This window comes from Protopterus annectens, chromosome 6.part0 (assembly GCF_019279795.1).
Source record: "Protopterus annectens isolate FY-2018-M chromosome 6.part0, PAN1.0, whole genome shotgun sequence".
Classification (NCBI taxonomy): Eukaryota; Metazoa; Chordata; order Ceratodontiformes; family Protopteridae; genus Protopterus; species Protopterus annectens.
In genome coordinates this window covers 1,888,590,556-1,888,612,157 of record NC_056737.1, presented here as the reverse complement: position 1 = coordinate 1,888,612,157, position 21,602 = coordinate 1,888,590,556, and the positions used below count along the sequence as shown (strand labels likewise).

The following is a 21,602-nucleotide window of genomic DNA, read 5'->3' as shown; positions in this document are numbered from 1 at the left end:
CCATTCCAAAACTTTAGTTTTCTTCTAGTGAAGCCATCCTTCTGTTGATTTGGATGTATGCTTGGGGTCATTGTCATGTTGAGAGGTGAAATTCCTCTTTATATACAGCTTTCTAGCAGATGCATGAAGGTTTTGGGCCAAAAGTGACTGGTATTTGGAACTGTTCATAATTCCCCTCCACCTTGACTAAAGCCCCAGTTACAGCTGAAGAAAAGCAATCCCAAAGCATTGGTGATGCGAAGTGTTGTTTTTGCACCAAACGTACCTTTTGGAATTGTGGCCAAAAAGTTCAACCTTGGTCTCATCAGACCATAACACATTTTCCCACATGCTTTTGGGAAACTTAATGTATTGTTTTGCAAATTTTAGCTTGCCCTGGATGTTTTTCTGTGTAAGAAAAGACTTCTGTCTTGCAACCCTACCCCCATAGTCCAGAGATATAGAGATTATGGGAGATTGTTATCACATATAGTACACAACCAGTACTTGCCAGAAATTCCTGCAGCTCCTTCAGTGTTGCTGTAGGTCTCTTGGCAGCCTCCCTGACCAGTTTTCATCTTGCCTTTTCATCAATTGTGGAGAGACGTCCAGTTCTTTGCAGCATCACTGTTGTCCCATATTTTCTCTGCTTTTTGATGGCTGTCTTCACTGTGTTCCATGGTATATCCAATGCTGTGGAATTTTTTTTTACTTCTCCTGACTGCTACCTTTCAACAATGAGATCCCTTTGATGATTTGTAAGCTCTTTCCAAACCATGGCTTTTGCTGTAGCAGGCAACTGAGTAAATGCCAGTAAAATCCTACTAGGACAGCTGAACTTTATTTGGGGTTAATTAGAGTCTCTTTAATTGATGGCAGGTGTGTACTTAGGAAGACTGAATGCTGTAATTAAATCAAAAGGTGCTTCAGCAAAGTATTATTTTAAAGGTGTGCACACTTATGCAACCAGCTTATTGTATGTTTTTTTATTTTTTTATATTTTTCCCCTGATAGATTTGTTTGTTTTTCAATTGAATTGCACAGGTTATAGGTCTCATTAAAGGTGGGAACAATTTTGAAATGATTTATTGTGGTCTCATATTTTATATCACAAAAACCTGGCATTTTCACAGGGGTATATACACTTTTTATATCCACTGTATATCAGCTAATGTAAAGAGTCTGTGTTGGAGTTTAGGTTATACAATTGCAAACTTTCCTTGTGAAGTTTAAAGGGAAAGGCAATTTTAGATATAACATAACTATTTTTCAGTAAAATCATAACTTCCTTTCTCTTAAAAATGAGTTTCCTAACATAGTATAATGTTTAAATACAAATCTAAGCATGTATATTTTTAATAAATACGTTTCCTACAAGAAAACTCTTTCAGCTTTATTTATACTAAAATAGTTCACTATTCCTCCTCTTAAGGCAGTTAATTTTAGAAATACAGTCATATGGGTTGTCATTATTTTAAAGAATGCTTTATCAATGGTGTAAATATTCTATGACACATATTGCATTGCATTTCAATCATGGCCCAATCAACAAATAATTCTCTAAAATAGGACCATTTTTTTTTATTTAGATATATATTTTGATGGGTAAATATAATTAAATGAACACATTTTACTTAAATATTTCTGAAAACAGCGAAACCCAACAAAACATTAAAAAAGAAAAGTAAAACTAATCTATTATGTAACCTCTTTCTAATCCCATCATGGAAACCTAAGGACCCTAGCCTAATGATCAATTCTAAAAATATTGCCTACTTTCCAAACTCAAATTCTAAATATCTAGCCATACATTAGAATTTCTCACCCTTGATGGTATTGCACAGAAAATGAAAGGAAAGTGAATCATATGTTGAAAAGAAATAAGAACTGCTTCCTTGAGATATTTTTTTTAAAAAATAGAATGATGTAGAAGGTAAAGTAAGCATATTCAAAATGTATGTATCAACCTTGTTTTCTAGTATTAGAATTCTGTATGCAATTAAAATTGATAATCAGTACAGTCTCTAATGCTTTTTTATTACTTAGGATTATAATATCATTATATTTTAAATAAGGAAACGTATATAAAAACTACATTTTCTCTTGTTTTAATGCCAGGCTGAATCAAATTTACTTTGATGACTCCACAGGCATCAAACACTTACAAAGGATGTCAGTATTATTTGCACACATCCTTCTTTGGATATCTGTCTTAAAGCTATGGATTTTAAGTAAAAATAACATAAACTAGTCCAGTTTTATGTTTATCTGTCATTGTTTCCATCAGTGTCAAGTGATGCAACAAGTAACACATTCAACTTTGGTGCAGAATGCTTTGTGTTCTATTTCCACATCAGCTAGATTAATTGCTAGCAGTGCAGTATAAGGTGATACCGCTTCCTGCATGTCATCCTTTGTGTGAGATGTGAAATTGAGGTCAAATCTGCTTGATTTGGTGATAGCTCAGGTAGATGTAAATGATGCCACTGGATCCATCAAAAAGAGCAGATCCTTTATTTACTACAACATTAAAAAACATCATGTTTACATATTTACAAACTGCACATATCTATAGATACATATATGTACATTTCTATTTTTTTACTCTTCAGCATATACTGTATTAACGTCTTCATTACTCTTCCTTAATTCACCCCCACTTCTCCTTCTACAACTATAATCTGATTTTTCGCAATATATCTGCTAAAATCTATTTCCCATTAAAAAAATAATTCAAGCTTTCATTCCAAATAACCCATATTAAGAAAAAATAGATTGTAATCTACCTTTCTCAAATATTCTTCCTTCTTCTTCTCATAATAGTCATACATAATCATATTTATATCTATATTGTTTATGTCAGTAATAGTCTCAAAAACACTCTTTCAACTTTCTTTTTGTAAGGCGTATTCCTCTTTTCTGGTACCTTATTACTAGTATGTGTAAGAAATCAGGACAATGTACTACATTGGTACACCACTTTTTCCTTACTCTAATCACATTCATTTACCTATATATTTACAAAATAACATTGTTTCATTGCATTATTACACCACATCCTTCTAACATTCTCTATATCATCAGTTTTTGTTTTCCATGAAAGTATTTTTCTTTATAATTTTTAATTGTATTTACATATTATTTTCTTTTTCTTATTGTCATCATCTCCTAGACATTTTTGTACTTATATTTAAACATTCACAATATTAAATTCTCATTCTCCTCCTTTACCTGCTTAATACTGTATATAATTTTAATGAATCAGAATAAACGACTGTCTATAGTTAACCTCAAGACCTCTTCATTTCAGTCATATACTGCACACTTCTTTTCACTGGAGTTAATCTTAAACCCCATATGAAGAAAAAAAAAAAACAACTGCACGATTTTCTGTTTATATTTTTCTAAGAGCATATAAACATTTGATGTATATGTTATTTTCCCAGTAATGCTGAATTCACTAGATAGACCTTTTTTGTTAATGCTAAGCTATACATCCTCCACAGAGAACATATCTCTTTCATTATTTTATCAAACCATCCCATTGCGTCATAGCTACATTCATTACCAAGCAAACAATATTCCACTCATGAGACATCCTTGTCTTATACCACACGTCTTGCATATTTCTGTACTCAGCCACCCATTTACTAACATTTTCACTCTATTATTTGATATACTCACATAAACACTCTTCTAATTACATTACCTAATCCCTAATTATCCTTAACATCCCACAAAGTATCATGTCCTACTGTATCAGTTGCCTTGCTAATTATCACCTACCATAAGTTTCACATCCTCCCTTTCATTTATAATATCATCCAAAATTTCTCTCACAACTGATAACAATTATTGACATCCCTTCCCCTTTATACCATATAAACTGCCTTCCATAATATTTCTCATTCTTCCTTCCAGTCTCCTATGTATTATTCTCATAAAACATGTTATAATCTGTGTTATGTAGTGGGATGGATCTCCATTTATTAAATTTCATTCTTCTTATCTTTCTTCTATATAAATGTTAATATCCCACTATATAGCTCTTCGTTAACAAACCATTCCTTCAACCACTCATTCACTTAATTTACAAAATATATCTTTGGCAATCCATTAATTTATTATACATTCCACACCCTATACCATCTGAGCCTGATACTGCATCAACATTTACTATCATAAGTACTTCATCCAATCCAATTCACTATTAGTAATTTATTTTTCAAATTCTTCCTTAACTCATTATGGATTTTCTATTTACTTTGCATTTTCTCACATTTTCCTTCCTTTTACTCTTATACATATTTTTCTCATGTAGTACTGCATCTTTTGACTGAAGAATGTTTCAGCAATATCAATAAAACTTGAGATTATCACATATTCTGCTACTAATACCATAGCTGAAATGTCCCTTTCTCTCAAGGTGTATCAATCAGAGATAAAGACATTACTTTGGGACATCTACATCATGCATTTTCATGTATGCATGTATGTATGGAATGGGAAGAAGAACTTTGCACTAATAGAAGGCTTTTTTTATACATTTCTTGAAACAGAATTTTTTGAAAACTGTTTCCAGCAGGTCTGTTTCTCACTTTGATGAACCAATACAGTCATGCTGCACAGCATAAATACCCTTTTAAATGACACTTAAAGCCAAGGACCAAGTACACCCAGTTAATAAATGCACGCAGCTCATGTTAGTAAATGTATATAAATAAAGAATTGTAATTCTCTAAGAACATATGACATGAACATATGACAGGGCTTCTACATAGCATTCTTATCTTTTCAGACTCGATGTATCAAGATATCTCCTCCATATACGCTAACCAATATTTTCACTGTTAAATAGATGACTCCTTTTCTTTATCCTTTATTCCCAGGTTTTCGTGAGAGTGCCTTTGCTTATGCTATTGCAGCTGCAGGTGTTGTGCATGCTGTGTCAAATGCCTGTTCTATGGGAAAGCTCAAGTCATGTGGCTGTGATGAGAAGAGGCGAGGGAATGAAGAAGCATTTCGGATGAAACTAAATCGTCTTCAACTGGAAGCCTTAAATCGTGGAAAAGGCATGGTGCATGGAGTAATGGAACATTTTCCAGCTGATGCTGCTGGTCCACAGGACTCTTGGGAATGGGGTGGATGCAGCCCAGACGTGGAATTTGGTGAAAAATTTTCCAGAGAGTTTCTGGATGCACGAGAGACATATAGAGATATTCATGCCAGAATGAGACTGCATAACAACAGAGTTGGCAGGCAGGTAAGAAGCAATTTTTATGCAACACTATGTCTTCTATAAGGTATTGCATATCTTTTCATTCATTCATAGGCTGATGGAGTCTTAGGCTTATTTTGCAGGATTATAACCTACTGGCTTTCAAGAAACCTTACTGCAGTTATTCTGGAATTATACTTTGTACTTCCCATGTGTACATCAATTCTTTTTGAAATACATTAATTAATGAAATTATCTGACTATAAGGAGAAGCTTATTCAATAACTATTTTAAGAAGAATGAATTACACAACTTTCATGCATTTATCTGTTATTAGTAATTATTTTAAGAATGCCCTCTGAAATCTGGTCTTAGCTTCTATAGCAGTAGGTTTTAAGCACTGACTCTGAAGTAAAGCTCGATCAAACATTGAGGGTAATCTCTGATTAACCTGAGTGAAACAGAATATAAAAAGAGTTCTCATACTATTCATATAATTCATTTTATCCTTTACTTTTTCTAATTAGAAATAATTATACTTTTTCAAATTGTTAGAATGCAGTGCTGAACTTATTTTCAGGATTTTGACGGTGCTTATCCGCTAGAATTATGACTGCTACAAAGTATGCCTCTCTGATTTTGCTGGATAGAATGGTTAGAGTTTAAAATTTCAATTATTTTCCTAAGGACCTTATTAGTTACAGCATTTTTTATGATATTGCCATTTATTTTACAATAACAGTTTATGTCCTTTTTTATCAAGTCCAATTATGCTGCATTTATTAACATTAAAAAACATTTCATGATTATGCCACCAAATGTGCATTTTTTTTTACAGAATATTCTGGAAAATTGTGACCTTTTAATGAAATAATTACATTACCCAATTTGCCATCATCAACATATTTAATTAATCAAACCCCATCTGTCATTTCACAGCATAGCCCAAAAAGTTGTTTTCCCTAAACTGTCACCTGTGGGATCCCACTAATTCCACCAATTAAACTGACAGGCAACCCTTCCACTTCTACCTACCCATACCTATTGTGGTGTTTGCATTTTTTTAATAATTTGTCTATGACTCTTTTGAATACAGAGATTTGGTTTCCAAATGTCCATCTCTTTGGAAGTGCAACCACTGCTCATGCTAACAGTATAGGATGAAGACTGTCCAAAAGTCTATGGTAAAGTATTTATATAATACAAACAGTAGGCAGAAGCAGAAAAAAATGAGAACATTTAGAACAGATGTGTTAGATGCTGACCTATGTATGTCAGTGCATTTATACCATGGTGACTAAAGTGAATTAGGTTCTATCGAAATAGGAAATAGGAAGCAAAGCCAACTATTTTGATACATGGATGGCCATAAAAAATTTGTAACAACTGTAGACAGTTATAATGTCTACTACTGAATGTTATATCATGTATTATGATTAAATTAGAGAAATGTTCATTCTGAAGATTCAGGTAAAAAAAAATAACAAGTTCATTTGAAAAATTCAGAGTCATCAGTTCTAAACAGTCTTTGAAACTTCATTTTCCAGATGTGACTGATAGTTTAACGGCAGCCTGGTTGATAACCATGACAACCAGACCTTGTAATAACTGGAAGTTCCCTGCATGATGTAACAGTGTGGTTAAAAATAGGGTAGATGAGATATTGCCTGATATTACTTGGCTTGTTTAAAAACAGGTTTACAGTGTGATACTGCTTGTGTCATAATGTCCATTAACTAGTGTGGTGATATCCCAAATCACTTCCACCCTGGCCAAGGTCTCTTAATGTTCTTCCACTAGATTACTTAGCCACTCAAACTTTGTGTCCCATGTTAGGTGGATTAACTGTTTAATCTTACAAACAGCAAACAGACAGACATACTTATGAAAGAACAGCTTAATGCTGGTAGGTTGGACAGATATGCTTCTCTCCACAGAGTTTCAGAGCCTGTAACAGATTTTGTGTTTGTGATGTTACTTTTTCAAAGTTCACAAAGTCACAGTCATTCTCCTTAATCCAGCAAACTCCTTGTACATCAATAATTTCTTCTAATTTCACTTCTCTCACTCTTGTCTAAACTGCTTGATATTATGTCTGACATACATTTGAAGGTGCACCTGTCTGCCCATAAGTACACTTATAAAGAGACACATGGGTTCTGATATGACCAATGTATGGTGGATTTGCTGCTTTCTCAGATTAATTCAATTTGGGAGAATAAGGAGTAGGCTAGACTGCTGGGGTCCATGTTTATCAAACTAATCAAGACCCTCAGGTTTATGTTCTATTCATTTCTCCATGAATGGCCCAACCAGACAACATTGCCTGAATAGTGATATCTGGAAATCAGATCCCTTGGGATTCTAATTGGGTCTGCTGTCTCAGTGCCTATATTAAATGTTTTCAGTGTACTGTGGGGTTTCTTGCCAGGTCCTCTACTGTTTAGCATATGCACAACCTTCCTTAGCATTTAAAACTTGCTGTTTCAGACATTAATTCATGCTGGTGATGTCATATGACTATGATATGAACTCTTTCTCCATCTGCCTTAAATACTTCCATCATTTTTGCTCTTTCTATTGCATAAATCTCTATTTAGTAAGGTCTCACTATATCATTCTTTAAACTTAAGTTAATACACTTAGGCAATCATGTCAGTTTCAAGCTGTTGAATTCTCAAAGAAGTATGACCACCCCCTTACTAACAGCACATTAAAAAGCTGTGCTTGTTTATAAGCAGTGATTAAACTATCAGTTCTCTTTCTGCATCTATCTTAATAATCCATGAAGCAGATTCTAGAAACATCTAAAGGAGGCCTAGCTCTGAACTTGCCACACATGACACCAGAACATCTTCAAACAATGCTTTCCTCCTCCTTGTAAATGATAGTGTCCTCCTCATCTTCTGTAGCTCCTTGCAGTCAAACTTCCCTAGACTTTCTTTCACTGTGTGAGAATCACTATGATAGTCAGAGCTCTCGGTGTGCTGATTAGTCCAAGAATCCTTTGATCTTCAAATCATTTCTTTCATTTTTTGTTTTTCCAGTCTATTCCATTCCACACTCTGGCACTCAGCATGTGTTTATTATACTTTTACTTATTTGTCATCAAGGCAAACCCAATAAGGGGGTACCCAAGACCATTGTATAGCTAAGTAAATTAGTCAGTGTTGCACAGTAAACAAATAAGAATGAAAGAATCAATCCAAGGTAGAATGTTGTCAGCATCTCATAGCCCTAATCTTAGACTATGTTACGGACTCTGAATGCAGATTATTGTATTATATTCTCTATGAAGTAACAAGAGCATCTCACCTAAATCTGTAACTTTTTAATTCAAACCCATATTGTGATTCCATTTCAGAAATATGCATTAATGTCTTTTAAATTTTTCCTTTCCAGTCACATATTACTTCTCATTCCAGAACAGCGATACTCAGAAGAACACATCTTTATTTCTTAAGGTCACACACTTACCCTTGAGGCTTAGAAAGTTCAGAAAGTTATTGATTCTATGTCCATGCCATATACTTGGACTATAATATTCTTTCATTGTTCTGAACTGATTCAGTAACACAGCATAAGGACATGTTACATTCTTGAGTTCAATTCTGCAATACAGGCAGTAAGCTATTGACCCATCTCGCTAAACTGGTGATAAAATAGGTTGATGTTAAAGATTCCACAATACTTATCAGAAAGAAGAAAACAGAAGAATGTACTATAAAGTTTTAAAATGCTACACATCTAGAATGAATCTGAAAAACACACATAAGCTTTATTATGACTCTGTTTACATGGCATTATTAGAAACAATGGTGCCTGCTATCAAGGATCAGATTAATATTGAAATGTATCAGTTTATTATATGTGTTTTCAGGAAAACAATTTAGACAACATAAGTGAAAAAACAATAGCCAAAAAGAGGCAATATTTTTCTCTCCCAATTTTATGTGGCTATAATTGTTTTGGTTAGTGTATAAATTTCTAACTGCAGTTGCCTCATACTTACTCATTTTATTGACAACTATTACTGACCACAGTTGTTACAGAGCAGCTCCTGTCCAAGACATATTCAGCACTGACAAATGATTTTCTGTCTTTTTAATTGTTTTTCACAGGTACAACAGATAAGGTTTCTTCTAGGTGATAGACTACTTTAGGCCTTTTGAAACCAGGCCATTGCATTCCCACTGGCATGCCTATCTAATTATTTCACATGTCCAAAAGGGGTAGAGGAGGTAGGTTCAGAGAAAGCGTGCAGCGTCACATTCATATGAATAAGTTAGATGTGAAGATAGTGAGAGATGTATTTTGATTTACAGAAAGTGAGAGTTTGTTCCAGCAGTAGAGAACTCTTTGAGAGTGATATCTGTCATGACAAAACAATCCTATTTATATTACAAAAAAACTTTAGCTCCCTTAATCATGAATCAGGATTTGCAGCTTTGTAGACAAAGCATTGTTCACTCAACATAAGTCTATGTTGTGTCTTTCAGCTTTTCCCGGTTAGGGGTCGCCACAGTGGAACTCTGGTCCGCTAATGATTGGCAGTAGATTTTTACGTGCCAAGTTGCCAGCCCTGACGCACAACCTTCAACAAAGGGATGCCCATTCACGCATGTCTCCACACAGAAGATGCTCTAGCTGAGAATTGAACAGGACGTCTTACTGTGAGGCGACAATGCTACCGCAGCACCACCACCGCAGTACTCAACATGAGTCTATAAGTTACAGAAATGAGGGCAGTTCTTTTGGATGCTCTGAGAACAAAAGGTGCTTGCATGTAAAATTTTTTTACTAGGGAACTGCTGTTTTTCCCCCTAGTCAAGTTAGGTTTTTGGACAGGTGCATATGGAAGGTCTCATTGTATACTGTATGGGCCTGATGAGTGATAAGAGATAAGAAATGATGGCCTCTTTTGATCAAGAAGAGATGCCCTTTGCAATCAGTTTGGCTAGGTGTAATGTTTTCCTAAAGACTGTGGAAATGGGGTGATCAAAGGAGAACATGTTATCAAGGAAAGTGTCTATGTCTATAATGACAGTACTGTTCTGGACAGCCATTTGTTATTAAAATCACCACAGTCTGTTAATCACAAATTCTGGCAGCAGAATTAAAGCTATGATACTGTCTTAACTAATTTTGGTTTCTTGTGCATTCTTGAATCACTGAGCTTTCAACATATTAGTTACACTGGATTTATAATGGAAAGAAAGAAATAAGTGTCCTATAAGAGTACCCCATATGACATTCCAGATGTCCACATCTGTTTAATTACTATTGCTATAACCCACATTATTAGTAATCATTACCTGCATGAAGTATGAGAGACACCTGTATTTCTTTTTTTAATATTTTTAAAGAAATGTAGGAACAGACACTTTTACATAATAAAACAAATAACTATAAACATATCTACACCAATCCTTTTATACATTACTAAAATATATTTAAAAACTAAAATATATAAAATGATCATACACCATGGATTCATATTTCTCTATTAACAGGTGCAGTTTTATCCAGTAGTTATATTCTGTGGTAATTTTGTTTTTACCTTAATAGTAGACAGTTCTGTATGACATACAAACAATGATAGTATTTAAGTGGCAATGAAGGTATAACCTAATTTTTCCAATCCTATTGTAATTATTTTCCTGGATACTGTTAAGTGGAAATAGAGACCTGGATACACATTCACAAACTGAAGCATTAAACAATACCAAAAGTTTAGATAATATACATTTGTCTGGCAATAATGCTTGTGGGAAGCTTTGACTCTTTTCCCCAAGTTGTATGTAGAACATTGCAATCATAGAAGTCATTGGCTGCTACTCTGTTTTGATTAAGAATTTACACCGCAAACCACCAGTACCTTCTTATTCATATATAATTTCACTTCCATGTGTGGACTGATAAATGATCTATGTAAATCTTTTCAAGATAAAAATCAAAATAAAGATGATATAGTTTTTTTGAGAATATTTAAATCACCTATTATTTAGTATAGCCACAGTTGAGCCATTTGTTTTGGAGAGCATAATCCCACTAGTTATGTATCTAGAGGGAAGTCATTGATTACCTCCTCTCACAAATAGATTTACCAAGACTACAATCATGGGTTATGTTATTGTGAGCCTGCAAATGTGAACCAAAATGAACTTAGTAGATTAACTATTTCATAAAATACCACAGACATGAACATACCTGACCAAATATTGATGTTAGATGTTATGGGCATTGCACAAGTGTACAAGTGCATGAGCATGTACTGAGGAATTTAAACACTATACTGCCAGAGGTGTAACTGTGTTACAGGTGCATGCATATGTGTCAAGTGTCGAAAGATTGACCTAAATATTCTGCTATGTTTTTGTGGAAAAGATTAGCATTAAGTGTCAGATATGGTTGTGTATTGCAGGGGTTTGAGTCATAGTTCTTCCAAAAGATCACTCTGCAGCAAGGAAAATATTACATTAATCTCTTTCTGGAATGCTTACAAAGAAAGGCTTATCCAGATGCTACTTTTGATGTCCTGGCATGAATCAATGTATCAAACAGGAAGTAAGGGTGTGTGATGAATGACTATAAAACTCACCACCAAATGCACCTTTGTACCCATGAGGCTGTTGTTGGCTTAGACTGTATGTAAACTATTTAGCTCAGTTATTAAAAAAATATTTTTGGCTTTCATAGGTGCTTATTCGGTGGGGGTGAATGTGTGTACCACAAGCTGTGCTTCTTTTACATTGTAAACTTAGAAAATGCATGATCTTGCAGAAGTATTAGTGTCTGTTAATGGATTTTTATCTTACAAGTGCAGAATTGCAAACTTAGTATTTCATGCACAATCTAACTATCTAGCCGAGAGCACTATATGCACTTTGGGGAAAGAGATGAAGAAAATGAAAGATAATGCGGAAACCATACTGCCATTTGTGAAAAAAATGCTGTCATGCTTCTTAATGACTTACCTTAAGTTGCAAGGAACCCTTGAGCTTGTATAACACTTGCTTGACCAAAACAACTTGAATCTTCTATTCCTCATCTTAGTTTGCTTCAAGATTATCATATGAGTGAGGTATTGATATCTTAGTATATGTGTCAGTTATGCAGCCAGTTAATGAAAGAGTAAAACGGAGTATTAATGATCAGTTTTTCCAAGAAACAGAGATTTCTGAGTAAAAATCAGAAAATTAAGGAGGGTGAGTGTGCTCCCTACAAAGTGTTGATGGATAGCTTGACCCTTGCAAAAAAAAAAAAAAAAAAAAGATTGAAAAATTAAAAACAAAATGCTCCTTTTCTTCTTGAGTCTGAATACTGAAACGTTCTTACAGAATGATGCTGTCTTCTGCTCTTGTGCATCAAGGAGACATAGCAGAGCCCCTATTCTCCTCAGATCACAGCATATGGATCATCAGCAGACATGCTTATGTCAAGAAGATTGAAATCCATATTATAGTTTTTTTTTTTTTATTTCAGATTAGCCTAAACCTTTGCTATGTCCTTTTCCATGAGATGCACAATATTTCAAGAACTGCAGTTGTAGTTTTGAATGGATTCCATGCATAACACAGGCTCATTAATGACCTGTAAATACAAAGAAGAACAAAGGCCAGGAGCCCAATGAATACAATATATTCCTGTCTGACGTCTCAACATACACTGCCTTCTTGGAGTACACAATTACTTCACATCAAACACTTGCTTTATATAAATTACTAAATAAGCAATTAAACAATAAAGTCATTAATTAATATCATGGAATACTTAAAAGGCACTTCCATTAAAACAATACGTGCCAATTAAAATCAACATTCATATGTGCCAATTAAAATCAACATTCATACCCTTAGGAAACAAAGTATCAAACTTTAATATATACACTGCTTCTTTATAAAGACGTTTATTCTTGCTGATACCCTCACCCAAAAAAACAAAATCTATTTTTTTCCAAAATAGTGGCTTATAAACCACAAACAGAACTGCCATATGCTTCTAAAAAATGTTGTGCCACTGAACTCTGTTCCTTCTTATTTAATATATCATGAACATGTTCTAATAGTCTTACTTTAAAAGCCTTCTTGGACTCCCCCACATAGAACTTATTGCAAGGACATCTGAGGGCATAAATAATTAAATCTAATTGCTAAGGCATGGTTTAGATTTAATAATGAATATATAGGGAATGATAATAGTAAATGGCAGGTTGTTCCCAGAATAATTAATAATACTGAATCTGAATGTGGGTGCCACTGTGGTGCAGCGGTAGCATTGTTGCCTCAGAGCAAGAGGTTCTCCCATTCAATTCTCGGCTGGAGTGCGGGGAGGGCCTTCTGTGTGGAGTCTGCATGTCCTCCCCGCGCTTGGGTGGCGTTCGAAAGACATGCGTAAATGGGTGTGCCTTCGTTGAAGGTTGGACGTCGAGCTGGCACCTCGGCATTTGTGAAAATCTACTGCCAGTCATTAGCGGACAGGAGTTCTGCTGTGGTGACCCCTAACCAGGAAAAGCCGAAAGACAAACAACTGAATCTGAATGTGATTTGTATTTTGTGACCACATATAGTGGATTTAGTAATAGGCTTCATGAGATAGTACAAACACAGTGGCAGTTGTTATCTAATTTAAAAGCTGGAAGTTCATGGATGCCTAAGAAACTTGTTGCTTCTTATAGAGTGGGCCATAATATTAAGAGTTTTTTGGTGAAATCTAGGTTTTGTAGACCTAAGGAGGCCTTATATGAATCACCTAGAATTAGGGGGACAGTAGGATGTGGCAAATGCAAGGCATGTAAATTCATTGTGCCTTATTTTGGACTTTTAAATGGTTGAAAATTTGAAGTTTGTGGAAATTATAGATGTGGATTTCCTTGTAATAAGTTCTATGTGGGGGAGTCCAAGAGGGCTTTTAAAGTAAGACTATTAGAACACGTTTGTGCTATATTACATAAGAAGGAACAGAGTTCAGTGGCACAACATTTTTTTAGAAGCATATAGCAGTTCTGTTTGTGGTCTACAAGCCACTATTTTGGAAAAAAATTTATTTTTTTTGGGGGGGAGGATAACAGCAAGAATAAACGTCTTTATAAAGAAGCAGTGTATATATTAAAGTTAGATACTTTGTTTCCTAAGGGTATGATTGTTGATTTTAATTGGCACGTATTGCTTTAATGGAAGTGCCTTTTAAGTATTCCATGATATTAATTGATGACTTTATTGTTTAATTGCTTGTTTAGTAATGTATATAAAGCAAGTGTTTGATCTGATCTAATTGTGTACTCCAAGAAGACCGTGTATGTCGAGACGTCAGAAAGGAATACATTTTAATCATTGGGCTCCTGGCCTTTGTTCTTCATTGTATTTACTGCTTTTTTTGCTTTGCTGTTGTATTTGTCATTAATGATCTGTGCCTTATACTCTGCTCATCTGCTCATTATTCTTCTTTGAGGAGTGATGTAAATCAAATCAGGACAAGATTATGATAGACAAAACTTGCTTATGTCCTGTAAAAAGAGACAATAACAGAGCTTTCTTAAGTTTACTCCCAAATATGTACAATAGCTCTGTGAATGTTCTATAGTACCTATGCCTGTGGTGACCAAAGGTAACAAAGAATGCTTACATATGTCTACAGTGACAAAAGGCAGATATTCTGCAAAATCTTCAGATTTGCCATTTGCTATCTTGTCTACATATTCTATTTGAGAAAAGCATAATCTGCACACTAAAAGACTGTGCTGGGAGTAAAACCTTTGTCATGGAAAGGGCAAGATGTTGCCCTAGTTTCATCAAAGACCTGGCAGTTTAGCAAGACTATCAGACTTGGAGAATCACATTAAAAAACTCAAAGCAATAAATTGTTGCCATATTGATAATAATCATCATCATCTTCGCCCCCCCCATTTTTCCAATTTTTCTATTTGGAATTTGGGTGTCATCATGTAAACCGTTGCTCTTGATTAAATGCCACACTCCTACCTTCTTCAGCAGTCATACCCACCTGTTGCAGGTCTTATCTCATGCAATCCAGCCATCTCTTTCCTGAACACTTTCATTTCCACTTGCCCTCTGTCCTAAATCTTCTTCACTGGATCGTCTTCTGCTTTCCAGCACATACGCCTGAAACATTGTAATCTGTTCTCACTAACCTTCTCTGCAAATAGAGTTGCTTGGTCTTCTGCCCTGATTTCCTCATTTCCCTGCCTGCCAACCTGTACACCCTACCATCTGAGATACTTCTAACTTCCCCAATTGCTCTGCCTTTACTACCCTGGTTTCTGTACCATACAGTAGTAGTGGTTGCATCACTGCTTTGTACATCTTACTTTTCAGCTTCTTTGGCATTCTTCTGTTATACACTACCCCTGACATTGTGTGCCAGTTGGCTGCAGTCCTCCAGTTCTAGCTTTGACCTCTTCATTCAGACTTCCCTTCTGCTTAACTACCCCTCCCACATACGTGAAGCTGTTAACCTGTTCCACTATCTTCCCTTCTTTCTCAATTTTCAACTTCTGATTTCCACCATTTTCTGCCATTACAGCTGTCTTATCTGAACTCAGTTTCATCCTGGCCACCTTCAGTTTTACATTATATTCCCCTACTTCTCATAATTTCTACCCTAACTCACCCAATATCCTGTCAATATCACCTGTGACCTCATTTGAGCCTGCTGCTTTCCCTGATTTCATTTTCCGTAGTGCTGTGTTTACTTTTTCTAAGATGGGTTCTACTTCCTCTTTCATCAAAGGCTGTGTTTGGAGCAGTACAGATTCTCTGGTGTTTTTCTTCATTTGCTTCATCTGCTTTTGATATCCTCAGACTGGTGAACAGGCTTTTGCTGCCATTCCGTATGAAGGGTGTTTAATGACATCTTCTTTATCCTTCTGTCTTTGCCTTGCAGCCTGATATAGCCTCTTTGGCCATCATAGGATCATAGGATCATATAAAGTTACTAGGTTATTGGCCCTGAGGCTCTTATAAACCTAGCCAAGAGTTTAGCCCATGTTTAAACAAGTCAGAACCCAAAGCCCCTGTCCAGCAGGGACACAAATGAACTCCCAGGGGTGTATTTTCTGTTTCCCATCCAGTTATCCAGGTTGCATTTGAAAAGGGATAATGAGGTACTCTGCTTGACGTGGAGAGGGAGTCTATTCCACAGATGTGGGAGTCTCTGGGACACAAATCTGTCCTGCCAACAAATCCTATTGATGTCACAGACCAGATTGAGGTCGCGCGTGCAGGTTACTTGAGTGGAGCTTGACCTATGGATATGCAGCAGTCCCATCAAGGCGGGGTCTGAGATTGCTTTGTATGCCAGACAGAGGTCACCTCTGAGGAGTCTGTATGAAACTGAGTAGAGGATTAGGGCTTTTAGCCTATCTGTGTAGGGTAGATGTTTGAGGCCCTACATTCTTCTGGTGAGGAACCTCTGTGGTCTTTCCAGCTGTTGCATGTGCTTTGCGAGGCATTGTACTCAATAATTGGCCTTATAAGGGAATGATACAGGGATGTTATGACCTCCTTGTCCCTGGATGAGATACCCTTACTTATGAGGTGAACCATGTAGACAGCTTTTCATACAATGGAAGCAACATGGTCAAAAATCAGGTTGATTTCAACCTAGATGCCCAAATCTCTCATGACTGAATGCGTGGTTAGGACATTGTTATTAGTGTGATAATATGTAGGGACATCACTATCCCCAAAGGGGATGAAGATGCATTTTTTGGCATTCAGATTAAGGCCATGTTTCTGGCACCAGTCATTTGTTTGGGTGAGACGCTCTTGGAGGACGTCCACATCACTTGAGGAATTGATGACCACACCCAGCTTGCAGTCATCTGCAAACTTTGTCAGCCATAGCCCATTGGTTTTGGCCTGCACCTCAGAGATGTATATCCCGAATAACAGAGGCCCCAAGACTGATCCCTGGGGTACGCCACTCATTACAGGTCTACTGCTTGAGGTGGATTCCCCTAATTTGATTAGGTGAGTTCTGTCAGTGAGCCAGTTTGCTACCCATCTGGTAACATATGGATTGATGCCTAGTTGAGAGAGTTTATCTATTATGCCAGAGTGGGGAATAATATAGCAATAATAATGCTGGATTTACCCATGGTTGGTGTGGTTTGGTCACGAGGGCGAAGCCCGAGTGGCCAAATAAAGCCAACCGTGGGTAAATCCAGCATTACCCACACCCAGAAGTGGGTTATTGCTATTATACAATGACATTATTTAAGAAAAAAAATAATTATTTTTCTTAAATAATGGCATTGTATAATGCCTCCTTGCTGCCTTTCCACAGCTGTCTGGTATTCTGTGGCAGTTCTAATGTACTGTGCATGTGTATGCCTACGCAGTACATCAGAGCTGTGGGCAAAAGCAATGGAGAAAGCAAGATCTCTGTTGCTTTTTACAAACTGTTTTGCTATGTTAAATGGGTTTAACATAGCGAGACAGTTTTAAAAAAAAGCAACGGAGAAAGCAAGATCTCCATTGCTTTTTACAAAAAGTCTCGCTATGTTAAAGGAGTTTAACATAGAGAGACAGCTTTAAAAAAAGCAACGGAGAATCTCTGTTGCTTTTTTTAAAGCTGTCTCGCTGTGTTAAACTCCTTTAACATAGCGAGACAGTGTGAAGCAATGGAGATCTTGCGTTCTCCGTTGCTGTAAAAAAAGAGTTATAGTAATGGAAAAAGTCAGGGTTTTTCCATTACTATAACTCTGATTTACAACGTACACACTGACCAATCAGCGTGCACATTTTTGAATATTAATGGAGGGTCGTTGTATAATGTCAAATTTCTACTGTCACTTTCTAGAAGCTGATATTGTATGTCTGATGCCTTGTTTTTCACTCTTGCAAATGCTGTCTTAGCCTCTTTGTAAGGTATCCAGTATTCCTTCTTAGCCTTGACCATATTTTCTATCTCCCTTCTTTTCCTGAAATCCTTCTTCCTTTTGATGACTTCCTGGTGTTCTACATTCCAACATCAGCTATCCTTATGTACCTTATTTCCAAACCTTTCTGGTCTGCATAGCTGCTCTATAGTCCTCATACATGCTGCTTTCAGGAGTTGGCATTCTTTTTTTTATCTCCCCCTATTTCCCATTCTTTCTGAGGTGCTAGAGTCCAAGTATTTCCTTGAACTCTTGTGCTTTCTCTCCAGTCAATTTCCAGGTCTTCAGTTTAGTGTCTGTTGACCTTAGAGCCTTCTCTGGCCACTACATGCAGCTGGTTGTGGCAACCAGTGTTTTATGATGTGTGTTGACTGTTTCACTAGGGATGACTTTGCAATCACTAATTCTACTCCAGTGCCCTTTACTTACTAGGAACTCTGAGTTGCATGTTGGCCTGTCTTGTATGTGATGTTGTGGCTCTCTCTTGCTGAAATATGTGTTGGCTACCTTTAAGCCACTTGCCACACAGAAATCTCAATTGGCATGTCCTTCATTTTTGTTACCCAACCCATGTGGCCAAAGGCAGTCCTCATATCCTAGTCTGTCTATCCCAATAATGTACATTCAGATCCTCAATTATCAATAGCAACTCATGTTATCCTATTTTATTGAGCAGGTCCTGCAGCTGATGCCAGAATGCACTCTTTTCCTCACTATCACAGCCCTGCTTTGAGGCATAGGCTGAGATGATGCAAATGGCCCTATCCTTGCACTGAACTCTGATTGCAATGAGTATGTCACTAATTCTGATGACATCCATCACTGTCTTCTGAAGTCTCTCCCTCACAACAATTCCCACACCATTTCTAGCGTGTCCTCATCCTGAATACTAGACACTGGATCCCAAGCTGGGTGGCTTTGTTGGACTATCCTTCCATCTAGTCAACTCCATAATGAGGATGTCAGGCCTACTTATTACCATCAGATCATATACTTTCAAGCTTTTTTCTGTCATCGAGTTTAGCAATCCTTAGTTCATGTTTGGCAGGTTGATTGGTTTTAAATCTAGCTTTTGTTCAGCAGTGCTATGTCAGGTAACCCAAGCTGAGCAACTGGACGTTGGCTGGCCAGTGACTTACTAACTTAGGGCTGCTGGACTCTATGGCAGGCACTCACTGACCAATAGTGGCATGTAGACCCTTCCCTCTATTAGCATGTGCCCCTGGCCACTTATCACTGGCAAATACTCATGCCTATGTTTGGTGACATTAGTCAACACAACCAAATCACATTGAGCCAGTATTTCACAGTTGAGTGGCTAGCCTTGATACATTGCATAGTCTGTGATCCATGTTCTCCTATCTAGAGGTTACTGCAACACCACAGTTGATGCCCAAAGTGTTTGGCCTATACAACTCTTCCCGCCCCACCTAGTATCTCTACTGCTGTTGCCTACAGCTCCATTCTTGGGTGAAGTTGAGGTGGAAACAATCAGCATATTTTTGAGAGGTGGGAGTAACCCCACAAAAAGACAGGGAGAACATGCAATCTCAATATAGCCTTTGGCCAGAAGTTAGAATTAAACCTTGTATCTTGTGCGTGGAAGGCAAAGACCTTAACCATTATGCCAGCTGTGTGTCAGTTGAACTTTTTACCTTGAATATGGGAAGTGAAGACCTTAAACACTATTGGTAATAAAGGCAATGAAAATGTATAACATATGACATTTTTCAGAATGCATACTGCTAAACCAAATAATTGCTTATACTAAAAATTATACATTTATGCTAGCTGTACTTAGTGTAACAGACAGTTCTAGAAAATCTGAGTATTATATGGTCAAACCTAGGTGATACATATGGTTAAGGGAAAACTCTGTTAAGATTGCATCTTAAAAGCCTGTGTGATGGGGAACACAGCTGCACTGGTATGTGAGCTATGTCTAGTGCAGAAAAAGAGTTACGGAGCATTGTCCATATACTATTTATTTATATTTTAATAATGTTCATATTTCTATAAATATCTCAACAATCAACTGATGCAAGAAAAACTTCTTAGTTTCATATGAAAGCTCAACTCTGGAAAACAAAATACTGCCAACAGTATATGTGTAACTTGAGAGGTTTCTGAGATGTTGTAAGTTGTCTATAAAACATTATTCAATGAAATATTGACTCATTTTGCTGTGACATATAAACTTCAGCTTCATGACCTAGACTCTTGTGTATGTGAACGCTGCAAAGAATAGTTTGTGCTGCACAGTTCACCACTTGTTATTAGGTTCATAGGTTCATACTAGGCTATCTGCCCGAGGGCATTTATAAGCCTAGCCCATAGTTTTGCGGCTTACGCCACCCCTTTAGTTTGGAGAAACTATGCCCATTATTTTCCTGTGCCTCTGTCAAGCAGTGACACTGAGGTAACCCCTGGGGTGTATCTGCGATCTCCCATCCATTGGTCAAGATTCCTCTTGAACAAGGCCAGCGAGGTGCTCTGCCTCACATAAACCGGGATTTTGTTCCACAGCATAGGGAGTCTTTGGGTGATGAATCTATCCCTCCAGCACGTCCTATTAATAACAGTGTTGAGGTTTAAGTCTCCCTCCCTTGTGGCTCTGAGGGATCTAGATTTTTTGAGATGAAGCATGTTCATCAAATCTGGGTTTGACATGGCCTTGTATGTCAGGCATAGGCCACCTCTGAGCAAGCGGTAAGCAACTGAATATAACTGGAGTTCTTTCAGTCGGGCAGCATAAGACAGATTTTTGAGACCCTTTATCCTTTTGGTGAGGAACTTTTGTGGCCTCTCCAACTGCTGCAAGTGTCAGGTCAGATACATTCCGAATGGGGCATTGTACATCATTGGTCTGATGAGTGATGAGTATAGGGAGACTATGACTTCCCTTGATCTAGATGTGAATCCCTTCATGATAAGGTGGGCAATGTAGAAGGTCTTCCTAACTACTTTAGCAATATGAGTGTCGAATGAAAGGCTACTGTCAACCTGGGTTCCCAGGTCCCTAATAACTTCTTCTGTGTTCAGGTGATTGCCACCTATATGGTAGCTAGGGGTAACCTTATTTTTCCCAAAGGGTATGACTATGCATTTCTTGGCATTTAACTTTAGGCCATGGCTCTGGCACCAGTTATCCATTTCTGTGAGACCCTTCTGAAGGATATCTGTCGGATGTGTTTTCAACTACGGCGCCTATTTTGCAGTCATCTGCAAACTTTGTCAGCCATAACCCTCCTGTGTTTGCTTGTACTTCAGAAAAGTAGAAGCCAAACAAGAGTGGGCCCAGGACTGAGCCCTGTGGGACACCACTTGTGACAGGCTTTGAGTCTGACATGGCGCCAGCAACTCTGACCCTGTGGGTTCTGTCACTCAGCCAGTTTGCAACCCATCTTGTAATGTATGGGTTTACATTTAAGTTGATGAGTTTTTCAATGATACCCGAGTGAGGTATTGTATCAAAAGCCTTCGCCAGGTCTAGGTAGGCTGTAT

At 37.0% G+C, this 21,602-nt stretch overlaps 1 protein-coding gene across 1 annotated transcript in view; it reads left to right on the top strand.

The window, feature by feature from the left end:
* The window catches only part of WNT10A (Wnt family member 10A), a 414,421-nt gene that overhangs the window by 194,134 nt on the left and 198,685 nt on the right, over nt 1–21,602 (top strand). The window contains exon 3 of the mRNA XM_044075214.1: nt 4,869–5,242. Within this exon, the coding sequence (XP_043931149.1) occupies nt 4,869–5,242 (374 nt within the window). The remainder of the gene's footprint in view (nt 1–4,868; nt 5,243–21,602) is intronic.